Below are 21573 nucleotides of genomic sequence, written 5' to 3'. Positions count from 1 at the left end.
GAGATGCTCACACAGCAAGGCTGTGGGCACGCTGCCCCGTGCGCCCCATCGCACCCCATCACGCTCCGCAGCAAAGGCTCACAACCCACCCGAGCAGCTCACCAGCTCTGGCAGTGACTTGCATAAAGATGTTTTTCCATAAAGCCTTTGAACACGCGCACGCTCCTGATGACAGGCTGCACTTTCACATACAGTGAAAGTGAACTTGCTGTGGTTTGCTTAAATTTACTTAATTAAAAAGAAATAAAAATAACTCTCAAATCCCCTGAAAACTAGAAGAAAACATTTAGTTAAGGGCTGTGGCTAATTCCCTGCTAGAAAACTGAGGGCATATTTCAGAACAACTCAGCATTACAAATTAAGGTCAGGAGCGCAGAGCGGCACTCGCAGCTCAGCTCGGTGCACCTGCAGGGTGCTGGGCCCTCCGCTGCCACGCTCGCAGGGGAACCAACACGGCTTTGCCCGCTCCCCGTCTCGCTGCACCCGCTCCCCGTCCCGCTTCGCTACCACGCGGGTTCAGGAAAAGGGCTTCTCCCTTAGTGAGCTGCTAACGCCAAGTCTCATTTGGTTTATTCATAGGCATGTATGTCAGGTCCTTATTATTACCGTTTTCATGTTAATTACAAGCACAGCTCTTAGTGCCAGAATCCATACACGTATACATCAATTACCACCTTCTTAAAAAAAAAAAAGTCACAACTAAGTCACTCGGGCACTTTGCAGCGCGGTATCGGCAGGGCAGGTGCAGGCACACAGGCTGCACGGTACAACCCAGTGCCGAACCTGCCCCAGGCTCCCCGGGGATGCCCCGAACAGCAAGGCCAGATCCAGTCTCCTCTGCCCCGCAGCAGCGCTGGCTCGCAGTGCCCTCAGGGGACACGCAGGGATAGCGGCAGCCTGCCCTGGCTACCACGCAGAGACCTCCCCACGGACCCACAGACTACGGCCCTGAAGCCAGACATACTTTGGGGGGGGGGGCAGCAGGACTCCCAGGAGGGACACGGGGTCTGCAACAGCACCCACTCCTCTTCGGTAACAGGGCTGAGATGGGACGTTGTTCCCTTTGCAGGGACTGAGTCATCTGATGGCAGCTACGGGCTGAAACTCCCAGTCAATATTTATCGTGCCTTTGCAAAGGCACTCAGAGCTCAGCCTAATTTTAACCATCAAATAGACGTCGTGGCGGAATAAACGGGAGAGGTGCCAAGGAGGGCTGCTGCAAAGGAGAGGAGCTGCATCTCTCCGAAGGCATGTGGCACGTCCCATCCGACATGGCCCTGAAAGGAGCAGTGGCATGAAATTAAAGCCTGCCCATGTATCAGCCTGAACATGCTCCTCAGAAAAAAAAAAAAAAAGCTGCAAAAATATTTGAAGTACAATTAATTTCTCAGAACAGTTGAATACTTCAAACAGCACTAAGTTAATTTGGCTGTAATTATTTAACAACTCAACAGCCCCATATATCAGAAAAAGGAGTTAATTTATCAGCTATTTCCAAGCAGAACAAAGACTCTCCAGCTTCCAGGTAACAGCCCAAGCTGTTTGGCTCACGTGACCCTGGCTGAGCTGTGCACTGCAAACATTATATGCCCGAGCACGGAGCTAGAAGAAATCGAAAAAACCCGATGTATCCATATCTTTGCATCTTAAGCAACAGACACGGGATAATGAAATAAAAAGTTTGGGCAATGGCTTGCATGCACGAGCAAAGGTATTGTCATTTCCCTTGATGCGCTTAAAACAAAGGTGGCAGCCAGAGCCCCATCCCAACATCCCCAAAAGCCAGGAGAGCCCGACTTTTGAGGAGTCCTAAATACTTACAAATCAAAGCTCACCTGTCTAGCCTGCCTCGCTATTTCAGCGAGTGCCAAGCAGCAAGCATCAATCATTAATAGCTGCCATTGCCCACAGCAGCCTCCAAACCCCTCCAAATAGAAAATGTCACGGCGAGCCCATTATTTTAATAAACAGATTTTCTTTTTTTGCACCGTGCAGGGCATAGAGACTTTTCTGCAGCACAGATCCAGGAGGCTTCCTCAGAGGCAGCAAGAAGGCAGGCGAGCGACCCTGGACCGATGCCTTTTATTTTCACTGGGGTATAAATCCAGGACGGGAGCATCTTTGTGATCGCCCACTCCTACAGCCACGTCCGAGCTGTGGGGAAGGAGGGCTGGAGAGCGTGGGAGCAGCCCAGCGGGGACGGACGGCTGCTGCCCGAAACCAGGGCAGGCTACGGGGAAAGTCTGAGACAGAAAAGTACCAAGTCAGGGGAGAAGAGAGGCTACGTGTAAATAAGGAGGCAGGCAAGAAGGTACAGCAAACCAGAGCCTGTGAAACAAGGAATGCAATGCTCCTTCAGCTGGGATTTACCGATTCAAACCGCAGGAAAAGAAAATGTAAGAGAAAGCAGCAGCGGCAGCCCAGCGCTTCACCCCTCCTGATTTCAAGGATTAGGAAACAATCACACACAGAAAAAGTAAACTGTGCACCAGGATCAAAACTGCCTCTGAAGCCTAACCAGGCAAGCAAAGCCGGGACACGCTTCTTTCACTTCTCATCAAACATATCATCATCTCAGTTACATAAAGCCCGAAAATATAAACTGAATTGCGAGAACGAGGAGCTGTTGCACCAATACCGCCCAAACATCATAAATTTTGCATCACCGGGGATGGGGGGGGGGGGGGGGGGGGGGGGGGAGTTACAAAGACTGAAGATATTTCCTTTTAATGTTTTATTCACAGCAAAGGCTCCCGAGAAGCGCGATGCAGCGGGAGGCGATGCCCGTGCCCTCCCGGGCGACTGCACCGGCACAGCCCGTACTACGGCGGCGGAGAGCGCTGCTCCGATGCCAAAGGGGGGGAGGAAAAAAAAAAAAAAATAATTGGAAAAAATAATAATAATAATCAAGCCGACGCTTCAGGTTTCCCTCCAGAAAGTTAAAAAAAATCGGGGCAGACCGTGCCGGAGGAAAACGCGCTTTTCCTGGGTTTAACTTCCAACCTCCTGGCTCGCTTTCCCTCCCGTGCGCAAATACACTTGAAGTTGTGTTTATGTTGCAGTGTTTGGACACACCTTATAGATACAACGTATACGTGTAAAGGGAAAGCTTCCTCGTCCGCCCGGCGCGAAGTTTGGGAGCGGGGCGGCCCCGTCGGGGCGGCCCCGGCACCTGCGCGGCGGCTGCTGCTGGTGCTGCTGCTCCCGGGGACACCGCGCCCGGCCGGGGCTTCGGCGGGGAACGGGCGGCCCCCGGAGCCCGGGCAACCGCCACCCGAGCGGGGACACCCGGGAGCCGCTGCCGGGAAAGGACAGCGGCTCTGCGAGGGGCTCTGAGGCAGCACACACACACCCCGCCAGCCCCAGCCCGGGACGCGCTGGCGTTCATAGCGATAATAACAATAATAATAATAATAATAAAGTAAGGGGGTGTCGCCACGCCGCTGCCTGGAAGCGCAGGGCTGGGCGGAAGGTCCGCGGCTGCCGGCCCCGCTCCGCCGCCCGGCGGTTCCCGCAAGGGCTTGTCGCCCTCTGGCCGCCGCCTCTCCGCGGGACCCGGACAAACTCCCTCACCTCCCGCAGGTGATGGGCGCCCGCGGCCCCGCCGCGCTTGCCGAGAAGTTGGCGGCCGGGCGCCGCTCCGTCGGCCCCCGCAACACCCCCCCTCCCTCCTCCTCCCTCTCCGCCCCTCACCGCGCACCGGGCCGCTCACCCACCTGCCTGCGCCGCCGCGGCGACCCGCGGGGCCCCGGCCGCCGCCGCCGCCAGCACGCAGCAGCTCCACCACAGCAGCCCCCCGGCCGCCGCCGGCATCGCGCCGCCGCTGCCTCAGCGCCTCCGCCTCACCGCCGCCATCCCCCGCGCAGCCTCCGCGCTGCCGCCGCCGCCGCCGCCGGCTCCCAAAAGTTGCCGCCGCCGAGCCGCCGCCCCCAGCGCCGCCCCTCCGCGGGCGCGCCGCGGCGCCGACGGGGCGGCCGCCACTGCCGGCCGCGGGGCGCTGCGCCGCCAGCACGCGCGGAGCGGAGCGGTGCGGAGCGGAGGGAACGGGGGGAGGAGGAGGAGGAGGAGGAGGAGGAGGAGGAGGAGGAGGAGGAGGAAGGGGGGGGGGAGGAGGAGCGGCGGGACGGAGCGAGGGGGCGGGCGGCGGGCGGGGGCCGGCGCCGCGCGGGACCGCCCCGCCCCGCGCCACCGCCCCCCCTTCCCCCCCCCCATCCCCTCCGCACCTGCGGAGCGGCGCGAGGCGGCGGGGGTCGCGCGGCTGCCGCGCGCGGGGGTGTGGGGGGGTGTGGGTGCGCGCGTGCGCTCCCACTCCCCCGCCCCCGCCAGACTGAGGGGCAGGTGCGGGCGCGCGCTGTCACTTCTGGGTGCGCAAAAAAACCCAAAACAAACCAAAAAAAAAAAAAAACCCCCCCACAAACCGGGCATTGCCGCGCGCCTCCGCGAGCGTGCCGCCGCGCGCTTTCACTTTCCCCGCCGAAAATGAAGGGCGGTTGGGTTCCGCGCGCGGCCGCGCGTGTGCACGCTCGCTTTCCCGTGCAATAGAACTAGGGACAGCCGCGCGCGTGCGAGCGGGAGCCGGCCAAAACCCCGGGTGGGCGCGTGCCAGCGTGCGCGCGGGCCGAGGGACAGCGCGCGGCCGCCGCCGGGAACTTCAACCGTGGCAGCGCCCGGCCCTTGTCCCGGGGGGGGCGGGGGGGGGTGTCACAGCGACACCTCCCGAAATAGCCCCGGGGAGGGCGGCCCCCGCACACGGCGCACGGCGACGGCGGTACCGAGCGTCAGGGGCTGCGCGAAGCTCCTCCGCCGCGGGCTTCCCCCTCGTCCCCGGGTGCGAACCCCCCCTCGGTGGTGAATCTGGGGGGGGGGGGGCTCTGCGGGCACCTGGCGCTCAGGTGGGGAGACTGGAAAGCTTTGGGGGGCAAGAGGCCGGAAGGAGGGCGAGGGTCTGCGGGCGATGGGGCAGGGCGGCGGCACCTTGGCGCCCGCTCTCCGACGTGGGTGGCTGGACTTTGGCTGACAAGCGGCCACCTCTTCCAGTGCGCCTGCAAAGCCGTGGGCTCGGAGGTGCGGTGGCACCCCCCACAAGTGCGTGATGTACCCACCACCGCCATGGCCCCCGCCAGCCCGGTGGCCCCTCTTAGATGCACCCAGGCGGGGACAGCTGCAGTGCAGGGGTCCTGCCACAGCGTCCCCCTCGCTGTCACCCACCCCGGCACGGGGCAGGGGGGGAAATGCCGACACAGACACCCCGCTAACAGGTCCGGGCGCCGGCGTCTTGGCAAGGCTTGTCTCGGCAAGACAGCGACCGAAAATCGCAACATCTCATCACAGGTTTGAGACAGTAGCTGCCATTTATCGCTCTTGACGAGTTAGTTGATTGGCATCCTCAGAGCCTGAGGCAGAGCGGAACTGCACTCTGCAAGCGCACAAGAGGAGAACGTAGAAACATCTTCGGTTCTTCGTTTTATTTCCCTGGAACGTGCGCTCTGAGAGAAGTGTTTGCTGCCTCCTCGCCCCCATCCGGCCCTCGTGGAGCCCCTCGGCGTGAAGGAGCTCTCCTCGCCCCTTTCCACCTGGACCACACAACGCTTCTCGGAGCACTCCTCTTCCCGGCGACCCCGCCGGCGTTCCCCAGCACCCCCCGAGCAGATTTAGTGGAAGAGCACGGCAGCGAGCGTCTTCCCTCCAGCCGGCTCCAACCGTGGAGTTTTCCCATAGGAATTAACCTCGGAAGATCCACCCCAGCCCCTCCCGCCAAACCCCCTCTTTTCCAGCGCAGCCGGAGGCTCGCTTGTCTTAAAAAAAAAATAAAAATAAAATTCCCCAAATCAAGACGGTATTCCAAGTTGGATTACAGCTCTTTCTCCAAAGAACCGAAAGTTTCAGCTGAAAAGACTTAGCTGGGCCGTACAGGAGGAGGGTTTATTGCCCTCGGCGCGGCATCTTGCCGCCCCGCGACAGCTCCCTGCGCATCAGCGGTGGCAAAGTGCCGATTCCGCCAGCCGCGCAGAGGTGAGAGAAAGAGAAGGCAGCGGGGAAGCCGAGCCCTGCCGTACAGGGTCTTTACGTCTTCCTTAGGGTTTTCCGTGAGAAAAAAATAAATAAATAAAGTGTCATTTGGGTAAGCCGGGCCGGGAGAGGCCGGGAGCCGGCCCGTGCCCCTGCCGAGGGGATTAGCGGCAATGCTAATCGTCCCTCCTCGGCAGCCCCAGGGGAAAAAAAAAAAAAAAAAAAGGCATAATTCCTTTCTGTCGCAGAAATGGATCCGACGGGAGGCCACGGGACGAAACTCGCTCAAATATTGAACTTGAAAAAATTTTGCTCTATCTGCCTTTCAGTAAACAGTGACTAATTGCTCTGGCTGGAGCTGCCGTACCTTCAAGATTGGAAGGTGCAGATGGAGCAACGATAGCGAAGGCTCCTTACCTAACGCTGGCTGTACATTAATCACAAATGTTTGCTATGCAAATCTTGTCATACAAAGCAATTATTGCTGTTCCCATACTGACCTCATGTTTATTTATTACATGAGCTCTTTATTTGAACCTTGTCTGGTCTCTCTTCCCGTATAAGCGTATTAGCGCGTGGCTTCCAAAGGCACCCAGCTGAGAAATTGTAGATTTATTTGCGGCGTGGAGGGGACGGCGCGCGCCACGCCGACTGCAATGCAGAGCCGAGAGGCTCGGTTCTTCTGCCGATAGCTCTTCGTGCAAAATACTGTCACCCCGAGGTCTTTCGCCGGGACGAAGGACGCTTTCTAATAGCGCAGGGCCGCGACACCGGGTTTGCTCCGACTCTGCAGTATTAGCCGATGGTTAATGGAGACTGTCAGCCCGAGGAGCCGCGCAATAAAACTCCCGTTGGGCCTTTTAGGGCCTGCTTAGTAAAAGTCAAATTTTACGTAGTCCTTCGTCCTTGGCTTCGCCACTTTTGCCTACCTCCGGGATGACGAGTTGCAAAAAAGATCGAACTCCGCCACCGAGTAAATTGGAAGCACGTTGCCGAAAGGGGCGGCATTTGGGTGGCTGGAGCGCTGGGTGTCTTTAAGCACCAAATATTCTCTTGCCACAGGAGTTTTCTCTATGTGATTTAACGTTGAGCAACAGTGGCATCCGGTGGGCAGAGGGTTTCCTCCCCGACAGCTTGCGGCAGCTCGCTCCCTCGGTTTTGCCGTATGGTTTCTCCAGATTATCATTAAACGCGATTTCTAAATTTATCTGGATTTAGGATTCTCCTTTCTCCCCCTTTCTTCAGTTTGGCTGCACAGCAGGCAGAGCCATGTGTTAGCTTTTGGAGCGCTACAGTTTGCTTTTAGAGGCGCTAGATTACGCTCTGCTATGTGATCTAGAGGCAGACAGGACCTCTGAAATCAGCCGCCCCTCCGAGCCGGTCGATTTTGTTCCGCCTCCACCCTGCGCGGCCGGGACTGCAGGCAGGGCTCCATCCCTCCACCGAGGGCGGCGGGACGGCTCCCCGTGGGTGCCCGCCTCAAACCAGACCTCTCGTGGGCCCCCTCCACATCCACAAATGCTATCGGTGCTCTTTTATTGGGGCGAAAAAAAAAAACCCAAACCCATAGAAAAGCCCGCAGAGCCTGAATCAAATAAAATCCCCCAGCCCTCTGCTCCCACCCGCAGCCTCCCCTCATCTCTCGCTGCTCTTTCTTCTGCTCTCATCCGTGGTTTCAGCTCTTCCCGACGTAATTAACACAACGTTTCCCATTGCTTCCAAACCATTAATAAAGCCCGTAACGAACAGCAGGCCTGACGATGAACCCAGCGACGCCACGCTGCGTGCTTTCCCCTGCCCGACTCACCCCTCTCCAGCATCACCCTTCCGTCAGGATCTCAGCTGGCTTTCCGCCCATCTCACAACTCACGTGCCCAACTCGATTTGAAATATTTCTTTCCCCCAAGTATTTATCTTTTACGGTGCAGCTGTAGCTTTTGCTAATTGTTCATGAAATGACTTTTTTTTTTTTTTTTTCTAAAGTAATATTTTTCTTGAGAGGTTGAATTAAAAAGGGGCCATAAATGACTAATGGTAATTAATAAAAATGAAGAAATAATTGGGCAATATCTTTAAATGTGTATGCCTGGAGTCAAACTCCTAAATCCCCATTTCAGTTAGAGGTTAGGTTGGGTTGGGTTTTTTTTTTTTTTTCCCTCCCCCAAAGGAGCGGCAGTTCCCGTGACTGTCAGGGAATAGTCGGAGCGATGGAATAACCCTCTGACAGCCCCGGGGAGCTGAGGGCTCGGAGAGCGCGCTGGACCACAGTGGCAGCAGACAGCTCGCCCCTGTCCTTCCTTCCCTCTCGGAGAGGAGGCGGCAAGCGGGGATTCGGGGAGCTGGTGCACATCTCGGTCCTCTTGAAAAACAGCACGTTCAACTCGTGGAGAGCCCTGCCGCTTCCGCAGGACTGTTAGAAAGGGATTAGACATTTAAGGGCAAGGCAGTTACATTAAAAAAGAAATAAATAGAAGCAATAAAAGTCTTTTTGTGGTTCAGAGCATAAATCAACCTTTTACGGCTTCCCCTTGCAGGGAGTACAGCCACAAACATCTACCTCAGGGATTTTTATATCTACTTGTGAAACATCTGGGAGAGAGCAGCGCCAGGGAGCGGGCACGGGACCGCCCACCCGAGCCAGCGCTGCCAACGCAGGGATCCCGCAGCACCCCGGTGCCTTTGGGGGGGAGGCTGGGGGGGGACGGCGTGGGGTCGCGTGGACGGTCCCGTCGTGCGGAGCGGGACTTGGGCGTGCACAGAGCCGGTTTCGACAGCTGTTTCGCCCCTGCTCCCTTCTCCTGATGATAATTTATCGCCAGGGCTTTGCCTTTGCCAGTGCAGGCTAGCAGAAACTCAGATCCAGCGCCCGGATCTAAGCCCAGGCTCATCAAAAGGTCACGATTTACAAAGTAGCGCAACCACCCTAACCAAATGAGTGCCTGGCTAATGGCCTCCCGTCTGAAACTGGGTTTGTGGTTTCCGTGTGACAGAACGGGGTTTCCTCCTCTCCTCCCCCAACCCTTTGGTTATGTTCCCGGTTGCTGATGAGCATTTGATTTGCAGAAGACACCGCATTTTGCGGCCACAAACATGCTTTCCAAACCCTGGGTTTGCTTACGCCGGGGATGACGTAGAGGCAGGGGGGTTGCAGAAGCTGCAACGTAGCAGAGCAAAAAAAAAAACCAAAAAAACGCAGCACTGGGCTAAACCTCAGCAGGCAGTTTGAGAGTGCAAAGCACCTCTGGAGACGTCACGCAGAGTAGCTTTGAATCATACGTGTAAGCCATTAGGTCGACGCATCACCTTATTTTCACCGCTTCTTGCAACGTCAAGTGGGACAGAGCTGGCCAAGCTGGCACGTGTTTAACAAACTCCGGGTTCCTCCTGCTCGCTGGGCTGGAGAAGGACATATACATCACAGTAGTAAATTGTTTAGCTGAAAGCACGGGAGAACTCGTGCCTTGCACAGCAGCATCCTATGTCATTTAACAAAGCGAGCGTGTGTCAGCTGCGGTGACAGAGACACTCCGTGTCAGCCGCACCAAGCGGGAAGCCCTGGTCGTTAGGCGACACGTGCTGGCGCGCACGAAGCTGGAAGCGAGCATCTCTGCGCAGAGCGGGTCAGCAAAGAGTTGCAGCAGCCCTGAAACGAACACAAACACATCGCGTGAGAGAAACATCCACGCGGGTACCCCCCCCCCCCGTCTACCAGCACGGCCGTCCTTACGTGTGGTGAGCAGCCAAAACCTCGCGCGAGAAGAAAGCTTGTGCAAGAAGAAGATGGCTTCTCGCCTCCAGACTGCCGGGACTCTTGGAAATGCCAACTAGCCCAGCTCAAACTGATGTTGAGACGGTTAATGATGCAGGGGTTTTTTTTATAGGTGCAGGCTTTTCCCTTCCCACGTGGACGGGCAGGACGATAAATACAGGATCTATACGCACGCACCCACGTGAGCGGCGCTTTGGAAATACGTTGCCTTTGTGGGTAACAGTGGTGAACGTCCATGGGGAGAAAAAGAGTGGCACGGGGGCACCCCCACCTCCTCCATCTCCTGCAGAGAAGACGCTCTGCCGCTCAGCTGAGGTCCCCAGCTCCACGTTTAGAGAAGAGGGACCTACAATGGGAGCAGTGTGGCGCTCAGCTGTGTTTGCAGGACTTCAGAGATGATATCATAACCCCAGAGGCAGAGCAGAGCGGAGCTCCAAGCGGGCTCTGAGATGTGAGCTCAGCCATTCACCGGGGCCAGTTAATCTGGTGTCAACAGTGGGCCCATTGTGGGATGGTGCAATGCACTAATTTGTCTTTTTTTTTTTTTCTTTTTTTTCTTCCCCCCCTCCGAATTATTGTTTGGGGAGTAACAAAAATTCCCCTGGAGCACAAAGAAGTGTGTTCTGGGAACCTGAAAGAGGCCAGCCAAATAGATCATGGAAAAACTATGAAACATGAAATTTCAAAAGTAATCAATACAACACAGACTTCGTAACTGTATTTTCTGGAACTAAGGACTGAGCTCAAGAAAGCATTTTAGACCACGCTTGGTTTTTAGCGGTGTTTACGTCTCATTCATAATAACAGGATTTAAGTAGAGTCTCAATATAAGGAGACCTAAGACAGGTCTATGAGGTCCTCTCTGAATTAGGGCATCATATTGTTTGGTTCCCCCCCCCCCCCTTTTTTTTTTTTTTTGTGGTCCTCCTGTGTATATCAATCTCCTTGGAAACCTGTCTTTCCAAGGGCCTCACTTACCTGTCACAGTTCCTTCTCTTAAAGCACTCTGGTTCTCAGCCCAGTAGAAGACACGGCCCTCTTTTTCCTTATCTACATGCAAAAAGGTGGGGGCTGTGTGGTTTTCTCATACCAGAGTGATATATGACATCCAAATACAGCGTCCTCTTGCCTACACCTCTCTCATTCACCATTCTTTCCCACCTTCCCCCTACCTTCTTCACGATCCTGGTGGTGGGTCTCGCATCTGTAGCCAACTCCTCACCGCAAGCTCAACGATTTCCTGCCATGCGTCACGTCTTCCCCATTTTTAAAAATAAAAGAGCCTCTCCCCAACTGGCGTTGAGCAGAGTACAGTAAAGACAATACAGAGGTCACCTGCTCGATACCAGAAGAGTTTCTTCTTCTCGTTTGTAGATCATACATCGGTCCGGTCCTGATGCATCACTTCTCCAGCCATACAATACTAATAACATTTGCATTTGCTCATGGAGGTCTCTACTTTGCAAGACGACGGAAGGCGATACGAGCTGCGGTTTTTGCAAGCCTGGTGCTATAGACTGACAGTAACAGGGCTGGGATTTCTCCTCTGGAGTTAAAGCACCCCACTATTTTCAACAGGTTCAGGGTTGCATCTGGAAAATTTTAAGGGGGTCTAAAGGATGTCCACCCATTCCCCGAAGCACATTTGAAGCTCCCAGTAACAATTATTTATGAAGCAGTTCCTGATGCCTTTTTTGGTACAAAGTTTTCCTATGAAAAATTCATTTATACAGCTCAGAATGTGTCTATAAATAATAGACACCCCAGCTCACCTGCCTCTCTACATTTCTATAGGTGATGCGAGCTTTACTTATAGCAAAATAGAGAAAATTAACGCTGCCGCATTATCAGCACACTTTCCCGGTCTGGCACAATTTGCTGGCTGGTCCCGTTTGCCCGATAATTCATTGTTTCTATAGCAATCCCGCCGAGAAGAGTTTCCCATTGTGCTTGAGAAGAAGGGCACTCCCAGGACCACGATGGTTTTATTAGCTCCAGATACCTTACAAACAGAGCCAAGTTATCAACATCGGGTTCTAAAAAAAAAAAAAAAAAAAGAAAAAAGAAAATCACCATTCTTTCAAGCTTGGTCATTAACGTGCCCAGGACGAGACATTCGGTCACTTCCAGGGGACCAGCCCGTCGGCTCAGAAGCGGCCGAGCGCAGGCTCGTACCGAGTTTTTTGTTTGTAGGAACGACTGCCCCAGTCAGATCCTTTCGGGTTGTTGTTCCTGCGTTAAACAGCCCTAGTAATTCTTAATTTTCCGTATAGTTGTAGGAGTCACGAAGCCGCCGACGTGAGCAGAAGCACTCAACAACTTAGCAAACCGCACCGACGAGGATTTCAACCCCGGCTTGTTATAAACGTGGCGATTGAAATCGCTCGTCCTCATCAAGGTGGCAAAAACGGAGGCGATGGGGCCGCGCTGACCGATGCCGGGGTGGTACCCGGGGCTCCGGGCGCCGCTTGGCAGGCGGCTCACGCGCGGGTGCTTTTGCTCGCCCCCTCCCCGGGGCCGCAGCCCACCGGGAGCCGCGGCACAAAGCCGAGCGGGATTTCAGGGCGCTGCTGCCAAGGCAAGGGCAAAACTTCCGCTGGCAGGCCGGGAGCAGGCAGCAGGCCAGTGGGTCGCCTTGTCTGCAGGCAGCCGTGCAAATCTCCGCCCAAATTTTCCCTTTTCTGCCCCCCCCCCCTTTTTTTTTTTTCCCACTCTTTTTCCTGGAATCCAGCCACTTGAGAGGTGAATGCTCTCTTCTTGCACTACTTTTTCTTTTTTTTAAGAGCGTGCACTAGAAAAGTAAACTTTCAGAAAGTACTATGCTCTATATAAATCTTTTTATTTGATTTCTAAAAACTTATTTTCATATTTGTTTTTAACCTCCTTTACTGCTTCTCTGCATATTTGGCCATCAGGGAGAAAAAAAAAAAAAAAAGGGGGGGGCACTACTTCCAATTATGACAAAGGTCCCCCCACTCTGACAGCAGCAAACAGAACAGATTTGGCACGAACACTCACAGGAATTAATTCTGCTGCTTTTTGGGCTTTACTCTGTGTGCAGCGGGTCTGGCACATTCCTCGGAGATGTCACTTGCTACTGCTTATCGCTGAAAGAGCTGAAAAGGAGGTGTAGGAAAAATCCCAGCCCCCTCCACGTTTTTCTGCGACTTCTCAGCTTGTAGAAGCACTTGCAGAAGGAAATATAGGGTCCTGTTTTAATTAATTTTTCTCCCTCCAGCTTTTTTCCACCCCACCACCTCTAACTTAGAAATTTGTCTCAAGTTCAACACTAGCAGTTTCATTTATCTCAACAGATAGACTAAAACCCATCCAAAGTCAGAAATTGACTTTTCTTTTTTTGTTCTTCCCCTTTTTTTTAGGTAGAACTAACAACGCTGCTGTTGGAGGATCACCCAAGGAAAAAAAAAACCCCAACCAACCCCAAAACACCCCATCCTGATGCAGAGCAACCCTCGTAGGAAGGGAAACCCCTTGCCTTTCAACCCGCCGAGCCCCCCAGCTCTCCCGTACCACCCTCTCGATTTCCTCATCAGCCTGCTGCGAGCACGCGCTGGAGGTTGATTCGAGTCCGCATCTACCCGTGATACAACTGCTTGACCACTTACCGCCTTCGGTGCGGTTTTTCTGAGCTTTTCCTCATTTGAGCAGTTTCCCTCTTCTGCCGTAAAAACCTGCCACAAAAATACATCCATCCCTGCAAGCGGGGAATTGTCCCGCGCTTCCCTACCCAAGGTTTAAATTCAGACTTAACAAAGACTCAGAATTTAAGATTAAATGTTCAGCCCCTGAGCTAATTATGTTTGCGAGGTTCAATTTGCTTGGAAAACAAAAAACAAACAATCAAACAAATCAAAACAAACCCCAAACAATATTTACATATTTGAGAGCGCAGGGAATCTTCCCTCAAAATGGCACAAGAAATGCCCGCAGAGCTCCAGGATGCTTTCAGCCAGCCGCCTTTTATTTTAACATTGTCCAATTTCCAGGGAGGGGAAAAACAAAGTTCACTATCTTGGTGATTTAAAGAACCATTTGTTCTCATTTTCCTCCTTCGCTGGGAGGCTTTGCTAATCCAAATATTGAGTTGAGTCTGCACGTAAATGGGAAAAAGACCCCTCAGACGCAGGGAAAAAGCCACAGGCAAGAGCAAGGTGATGGGGCTGCTGCGGGGTCCCAAAAGGCACCTGGGTGAGTGGTCCCGACATGAATTTTTTACCCTGCACTACGAGACAATAACAAAATATCTCAAATATTTGCGCTCATCTGTTCCGGCAGCTCTCGTGTGTATTATAGCTGTACATACGTATAGCTACATTGCTATTCCGCACCTCTAGGTGGGTGAAGATCCGAAGTAGAGATCCCCTTTGCGGCTAATACGCATCACTTTTCAAGAATTACCTTCAGCTGGTGTTTACCTTCCACTTAGGTCTTTCATTACAATCCCAGCCACTGGCTGGATCAAGTTTTCATTTTTATAATATTTTTCCTCCCTGTAGCAATGTCTTGTAAACAGCCTGCTTACTTATGACTAGAAGCAAGATAGAAAAGCCAGTGAATATCTTGTGGTATTAAGAAAAGAATAGCTGCGGTTACTGCCTTATACAATGTACTTGATAAATTTGAATAATCTGAATTTTTATTGCAGCAGTCTTTAAAATAAAGGGCTACAATTTCCTTTTTTTTTTTTTCCCCCTCATTTTAAATAATGCACAAAAATTCTAATAAACAATTTAGTCTGAACCACAGGGAGAAATGAAAGGCTGTTCAGATGTAGTGACTCACTGGATTATTGAAAACAACTACGCGGCTGAAACTGCTTTGACTTCCCGATATATCTTTTCGCTCTGTTTTTAATAACAGGATCACTGGAGAGCTTTTATGAAAAATGAAATTTCCTTCTTTTTCAATGGACAGAAATATTTACGTGGGTTGGAGGAATACAGCTAAAACGATGAGACCTTTAACCCAGCTAAAGTCTACCAGGCACAGATTTATACGTACATGAGTTGTAGAAATCTGTCTGCCCATCTTAATTCTTGTGACTTAGCTCCTAGCACGCTTTTCCCCTTCTGCGGATCAGCCGATCAGTTCTTCCTCCTTCATTACGAATCAACCTCCCTCAGAAATGAAACACCAGGCTTGCGATACCTGGGGGATCCTCTGCCGCCGCTGCGTACGAGAGAGCCCTGAATTGAAAGGCTGCTCCGATGTGTGACATTAAGTAGATTACGCCTCCCACCATACCGAAAAGCACCGCTGTCAGCATTGTACCAATTTGTTAAAAAAGCCAGCTAGCCTTTTTTTTTTTTTTTTTTCTTCTTTAAGCATATCTATAGTTAACTGCAAGGAAAAAAAAAAAAACCTCAATGCCTAGAAGGGTTTCCCTCTTAACTCTCTGGTAGCCGCTCCGAGTATCTCCGTAGGTATGCGGAAGCATGGCTCTGTTGACCCGTCTGGGATACCATTACTGACACTACACAATGTTTGAATAAATGAGTGATTAGCTGTGGGATTCAGGAGGAGATCGCGGGGGGGGGTTGTTTTGGTGCTCGACACGCTGACAAGCAGGTGAAAAATGTTGCCCTGTAAACATAGTCGTCTCTGTTGACAGAGAGATGCGTTATGGAAAGGCATTAATCAATGTAAACCCCCAGATACCTAACAAAGATGGATTTCAATAAAAATAGTCATTAAACTAACCCATCCTCTCTTCGCAGGCTTAGGCTTAAAGATAAATGTTACGCATTCACTTCTGTTGATCTCCACGTGTAATAAAGCCGTGAGCACATGGAGGAAGTTGCGTTTCTGATACCACCGTGTTTCTTTTAACTACCTGGAGAAATTGTCCAGGGGAATGGGCTGAAAGGCCCGTTTAGCATCACTGACACAGACAGACAGATACTCCCTCCATCATGTTTTGGGGTGGATGGTTTTTTTTGACTATGCAGAACAGATGGACCACTTTCTTCTTAAATATTTACTAGACTTATTAACTGTCAAAGCGACCAAGCCTTCCTTCCCTCTCTGCATCAGAGACCAGGTAAAACAAACCGCATCTGCCAGCCAGTCGGACAGCTGTAAAACTCAGTGCTGGAAGGGGCTTCTTTCCAAAAGCAGGTTCCTGATCTTCACGAGGCTTCACCTCATTTTTCCTGATGACCTCTCAGCGCTGAGCTCTCTTGCAGGAGCAAGGCTCGGGGAGCCATCAAGGGCTGGACGCGCCTCCAGCTTTCCAGAGCACGCGAGAACAACCTCGCTAAAAGGTGGTGTCATAAATTTCACTGCTTTTCTAGACGAACTGTCTCAAACAACATGGGGCTGCCGCTGGCTGCTTTTCTGGTTCACACACGTCTCCTGCCGCTGGAGAGAGCTGAGGGTGCAAAGGGAGCAGAGCGCCCTGCCTGCAGTGGCTCAGTCAAGAGCAAGATTTGGTCCCAGAGATAATCTTGATCCTCTCAAAGCTTTAACCTAAGGGAGTCCAAGGGGAAAAAAAAAACCTAAACCATGTCATCTTGTGTTGGTCATTCACTCTGCGTAGCCTGACAAACGTTGTAGAAAAGGGCGCAGCAGGGTACGCTTTAGATAAGGAACAACAACTGCTCCAGGCATTGCTGGGGCTGTTTAGTCCTTCGGAGTTTTGATGTATTAAGGAAAACCTCCACAGTGTGGACAACTGCAGTGAAACAGGAGTTTGGCTTGATCATTAAGGACCCGCTTAGTCTAGAGAAACGTTTAGAGAAACGATCATACTGTCTGCCTTGGCAAGACCTGTCCTTCCACCCCACTCGGTAGACATCCCTTCATCAACTGCGAGGTGCAGAGCTGGTCCCTCAAAACTTTGTCTTTCCCTCCCACTCTTAATATTCTTGTTACACAGAATAGGAATCGAAAATGAGCCGGTGGCTTTGCTACAATAGTGGAAGAAAAATCATGATCACCTCGTTGTCTGACCTTGTGAAAGAAAGGTGAAGTACCTGAACTCCTGGTTTCCCATCCTGAGATGCCATTTATACTGGTAAGTAAATTTTCACAAAAGAAAGGTAATTACCTGTGAGGGCTCTGCTGGAGCGTGGATTCATCCGTCCTACAGTGCCAGATACGGGTGAAGGCAGCTCGCTACCACACGCGCTCAGGTGCAAGAGTTTGTGCCTACTGAAAGTTTTGGGTTCCAGGAAACGAAAGGAAAGCAAATAAGATAATTTGCAATCACTTAGCGTTCAAAAAATGAGATAAAACAAAGCAGCGCGTGGAAACGGGCAGCTTTGCACCGCGCGAGGCTAAACGATATGGCACGTTTTCACCTGTTGAAGTTACCGTCACCGCTGGCGGTTTTTTTATTCTTTTTAAACCAGGGAAAACCTGCGGCGCAACCACTTCCCCAGGGCTCGACAGCCGGCGGGCAGGCAGCAGAGGGGGCGGCGGTGCCGGGGTTTGCCTGGCGCTCAGCCCGGGAGCACACGGGATGCGGTGGGGCAGCCGGGGCACCCTGGCTGGGGTACCAGGGGGATGGGGGGGGGGAGATGTTCAGCTGATAAATGATCCCCCGCCCGTGCTCCGTGAGCGCTGCTGCACGGCCCGGGGGTTGCTCAGGAAAAGCTGGCTCTTACTTCTGTCTTTAACATTCCTTTAAACGGGAAATTGGAATTGCTCTCGGTTGCGCAGTGCCGCTGCCCCACACCGCCATACGCAGCCCGGTGCGCTCCCGGCGGGCCGTAAGCTCTGCCCCCCCCCGGCACCCCATCCTCCTCCTCCTGCAATCCAACACTGCCCTCTCACGGCTCCTCTGCTGCCAAAACACATCATCTACAGGGGCGCACGGGTAATCCCGGCCTAAACCCCTGGGGTTACAGCCCTTCTATAGCTCTAGCATCGCTGGGGGGGTACACTCTGCTTTACATCGGGGCAGGGCAGAGGATCCAGCCACCCGCTCCCCAGGCTGAAGGGGGGGGGGGGGGGGGTTTGGGTTCCTGCTCTGCAGCCGCTCAGCACCGATACAGGGGGGGTGAAACCCCAGGGAGAGCCGAGCCACCGACGCCTGGCAGGGTGCAACACCCTGTTTCCACGCTGAACTGAACAACGCTGCCTTCTGCCCAGTTACACGCCTCAGGCACTTTTACAAACAAACAACAACATCAAAACAGCAGCAAGGCACTGTTAAAAATTGACCATACAGCCATCTCCGTTGCGCAGCTCAGACTCTGAGCTGGAAATAAAACAGGCGGGTACAAGCGAGAACCGCACTTGGATGCCGTCAGCCTAACGGTAAGCCATCCACAATAATGTTTCACTCTCTCCGCTTCAGTTTTTTCCTGAGCTGCAAGACTTGCTGAAAAACTTGGAGCCTCAACTTTTGCCTTCTGGTTGCAGACTTGTGGCCTCCAAGTTCACACACATTTCAATTTCTCCTTCAGCAACACCCTGCCCGTCAGCCGCCATCGCCGCCCCTTTCTGCAGTGGCTCCGACTGGATGGTGCTTAAACCAGGGTTTCAACAGAGCATCACCAGTGGGCTGAGGACCAAGGCCTGCCAGAGCAGGAAAAAATAACTGGCAGGGTTTTGCCGAGACTCTGAGCTCTTCCAGACTCATTCCTGATAAGAAGATAAATGGTGAGTGAAGAGAAAAGGGTCAGAGTTTTGTTCAGTGTTAGCTGCAACCCACTACCATGCGATGCGCTGGCAGTGGAAAGAAACTAGATTATGGACTAAACTATGTAAAATAGTCTACAAATCAGTCACCGACATAAGCTAACAACGTTGTCTGAAGCCAAGAGGCTTGAAACTGTTTTACAAAGGCAACCCATCTGCCAGCTGCAGAGTCCTCCCGCTCTTGGTGCTTCCAATAACACCTACCTTACGGGCGCAACTGTTCCGTGGCTGGGGTTAACCCAACGCTCTGAAGGAGGAAGGTAAGGTAATGGATTCTATTCATCTTAATGTTTCTTTCGCAGCCCTCTGAGTTTATAAATACAAGACAAAATATTATCGTAGGAGGCCAATATTTAACAAGGTATCAGCCAAAGGGAGAGGCCTTCTAAATGCACGGGATGCTCAGCTGAGAGCAGGAGTGTCGGGGAGTCCAGCAGCAGTGAGAAACTGGGCACAGGGTCTGGACGCCGGGGTCTGATCCAGGTCCCACGGGTCGTGCTAACGAAAGGGCTCCCGGGTCTGGTGGGAATATGGGCACTACCTGCAGGCTGGGATGCAGCTGCTCCGGGACGAGCCTCTGCATCCTCACTGCAGGACGTCAGAGGATTTGTTTTCAGGCACCAAATGCCCTTTTGCCATCAAGGACGGAGGTTTGAAGAGCAGCACCCCAAGGGATGCTTTGTCTCCTGGCCGCTGGTGACACGTGGGCCCTGCAGCCCCCTCAGACGAGTCCCCCTCGTTAGTCACACTGCCCCAAATCATCCCTCAGGCTGGATTTAGCTGCCCACCCTTCTGCTTACCTTCTGTGTTTAATATTGCCCTTCACCTCCTGCACAGAGGGCCAGGCGAGGCTTCTGACACCTCGTGGCGCTCAGGCTGACTACACAGTGACGAGGGACGCATCCCCACCAGGCGGTTTGAGACAGAGTGCCGGTGCTGAGCTCCACGAGGACCGGCAGAACAAATGCCAGCGCAGAGCCATAAGGCTGACATGGACATCAAGAGCGTTCGTAGGGTCAGGAAAAAGCCTACACATACAATATCTGCATTCATCATACGCATCACACGTCCCTGTATGTAGTATTGAATCAGACCGAAAGAAAAAAACTCGTTTTGGAGAAAACTGCAGGTCTCTGGAACCGCTTCAGGTCAGAAAAGGAGGGGTTTGCAAACCGAAAGGCTTCTCAGCAAAGCACTCGCCCGGCACTCGGAGCCAGGGCGCCCATCCCGGTGGCAGCAGGGAGGCAGTCTGGGGTAGACAGCAATGCCAGACCTTCCCACTAGCAGGGGAAATCCACCGCACCCCTGGGAGCTCTCCCACGGGGAAAGGGGGGTTTAGAATGCCTCAGAAGTACAAAAAGGTATTACGGCATCCAATCCCTGCGTTTAATGTAAGTAGTTCTTCAACTCATTCATTGCCTACTCTTTGGAAAATTCTTGGCATTCCCAGTGTCTTCTTTTTCCTATAGCTCCACTCAAACCCCGTAAAAAGCTCGGAGAAATTTCTAAACCGAGACATACCAGACCCCGCTGCCTAATTAAAACCAATCAAGTGCTGTGCTCCGAGGTTTCCTCGGCAGCTTCTCTCCTGGCAGACAAACCTCAGTCTTCAGCTAACCCAGAAAAAGGTCAGCCAAGCCGTCAAACATTTCAAAGCACAATTAAGACCCCAAATGAGAGAAGTTAGAGTTTAATGCTGAAACTTCACCGCCAGTTGATGCTCACCAATTACAAGGGTCGCTTGAAATACGATCAGCAGAACCACCACGCGTGTCAGAAACCTGTCTCTGCTGGTGGGCATTAGGAAATTTTTTTGGTGAGACAAACAGCCTTGCTATAATAATATGACTACTGCTATTAAAAAAGAAATAAAAAAGGGAAAAGCAATTCAGGCTGTAGAGCTGGAAGCTGCTTTGGGTCTGAAGAAGTTGAAGCTGAGGTATTTTGATGCTTTTAAAACAATTCAGCTCCCATATGGGTATGGTTGTCCAGAAGTCAGAAGGTAACTCTTCATCCCAAGAATGTAGCATTTAAGGATAAATCGAAGACCCAAGGAAAAAAAAAAAGGTCCACAAAATAGTCTAATTCAAAAATACCAAGTAATTTCTTTCTAATAAAGCTGAAATTTTCTACAGATAAACCTATTTCCTTACCTTATGAATTCTTCAGCGCAACATCCTCTACTTGCGGTTAAAAAAAAAAAAAAGCAGCACAAAGTCAAAACTAAATTAAAGAAAGTTCAAGTGAAGCATTTCAACATCAAAATGCACAGGTAACAAATAAAGATTTCATGTATGACATTCTCCTGTCCATCGTCGATTACGTCTGGCACATCCCTGCATTGTGTTTTACTTGAACAAACCCATCTTTTCCAACAGCAAAGTGTTTCATGGGAAACTCTCTGCACTGCCATCCTACCCACGCCCGGCTGGACTTTATTTCGGAGGAAAGACACTGAAATGCTGTGGTGCTGATATGAATTTCGTACCAGTGAAGTTATTACCCGCAAAAAAGGGGGAAAAAAATGGATCTAATATCTCCAGTACCTTTCCTAGCAAGTTGCCACAGCAAGGACTGTCTGCCATTAAAAAGCCAAGGATTTCCCCGGATCAGCCAAGGAAGATAGTTCAGGATTAAACAAGACATCCAGGCTTTCTCTGACTTTAGCTCCATTTTCCCTAAGTCTCTGAAGTTGAGGAAGTCAGATAAGGAGTTGCACTTCTCATGCATCCAAAATAAATGCATTATTGGCCTGGTTCTGGCCAGCTGAAGATGAGCTGGAGAGCAGGATCGTTTGCAGCTCACTGAACACGTGCCAGGAGACCATGCTGTTGCTATTCACGGCTGCCTGCTTGCTTACCATCGCTATACCTCTTTCGTCTTCACGCAACAAGAGTCACCAGATCAAAACTAATCTGTTTTTGGAGGGGGATGACCCTGATGCTGAGCTAGATGCCCATAAGCACTATTTGGGTTTAAGCTGAAGGAGGGTTGGTTTAGATCAGATGTTAGAAAGAAATTCTTTACTGTTGGAGTGGTGAGGCACTGGAACAGGTTGCGCAGAGAGGTTGTGGATGCCCCATCCCTGGCAGTGTTCAAGGCCAGGTTGGATGAGGCTTTGGGCAACC

General features: G+C 52.2%; 1 protein-coding gene across 7 annotated transcripts in view; it reads right to left on the bottom strand.

Annotated features, from left to right (window-relative positions):
* The window catches only part of ERBB4 (erb-b2 receptor tyrosine kinase 4), a 624902-nt gene extending 621037 nt beyond the window's left edge, over positions 1-3865 (bottom strand). For all 7 annotated transcript variants that reach the window (XM_075756027.1, XM_075756030.1, XM_075756032.1 and 4 more), the window contains exon 1: positions 3717-3865. In XM_075756027.1, the coding sequence (XP_075612142.1) occupies positions 3717-3813 (97 nt within the window). In that variant the 5' untranslated portion in view covers positions 3814-3865. The remainder of the gene's footprint in view (positions 1-3716) is intronic.
* Positions 3866-21573: the final 17708 nt, after the last annotated feature.

The sequence above is a fragment of the Balearica regulorum genome, chromosome 6, assembly GCF_011004875.1.
Source record: "Balearica regulorum gibbericeps isolate bBalReg1 chromosome 6, bBalReg1.pri, whole genome shotgun sequence".
Lineage (NCBI taxonomy): Eukaryota > Metazoa > Chordata > Aves > Gruiformes > Gruidae > Balearica > Balearica regulorum.
Note: the sequence above shows the minus strand (reverse complement) of the source record. Positions and strands in the feature narration are given on the sequence as shown.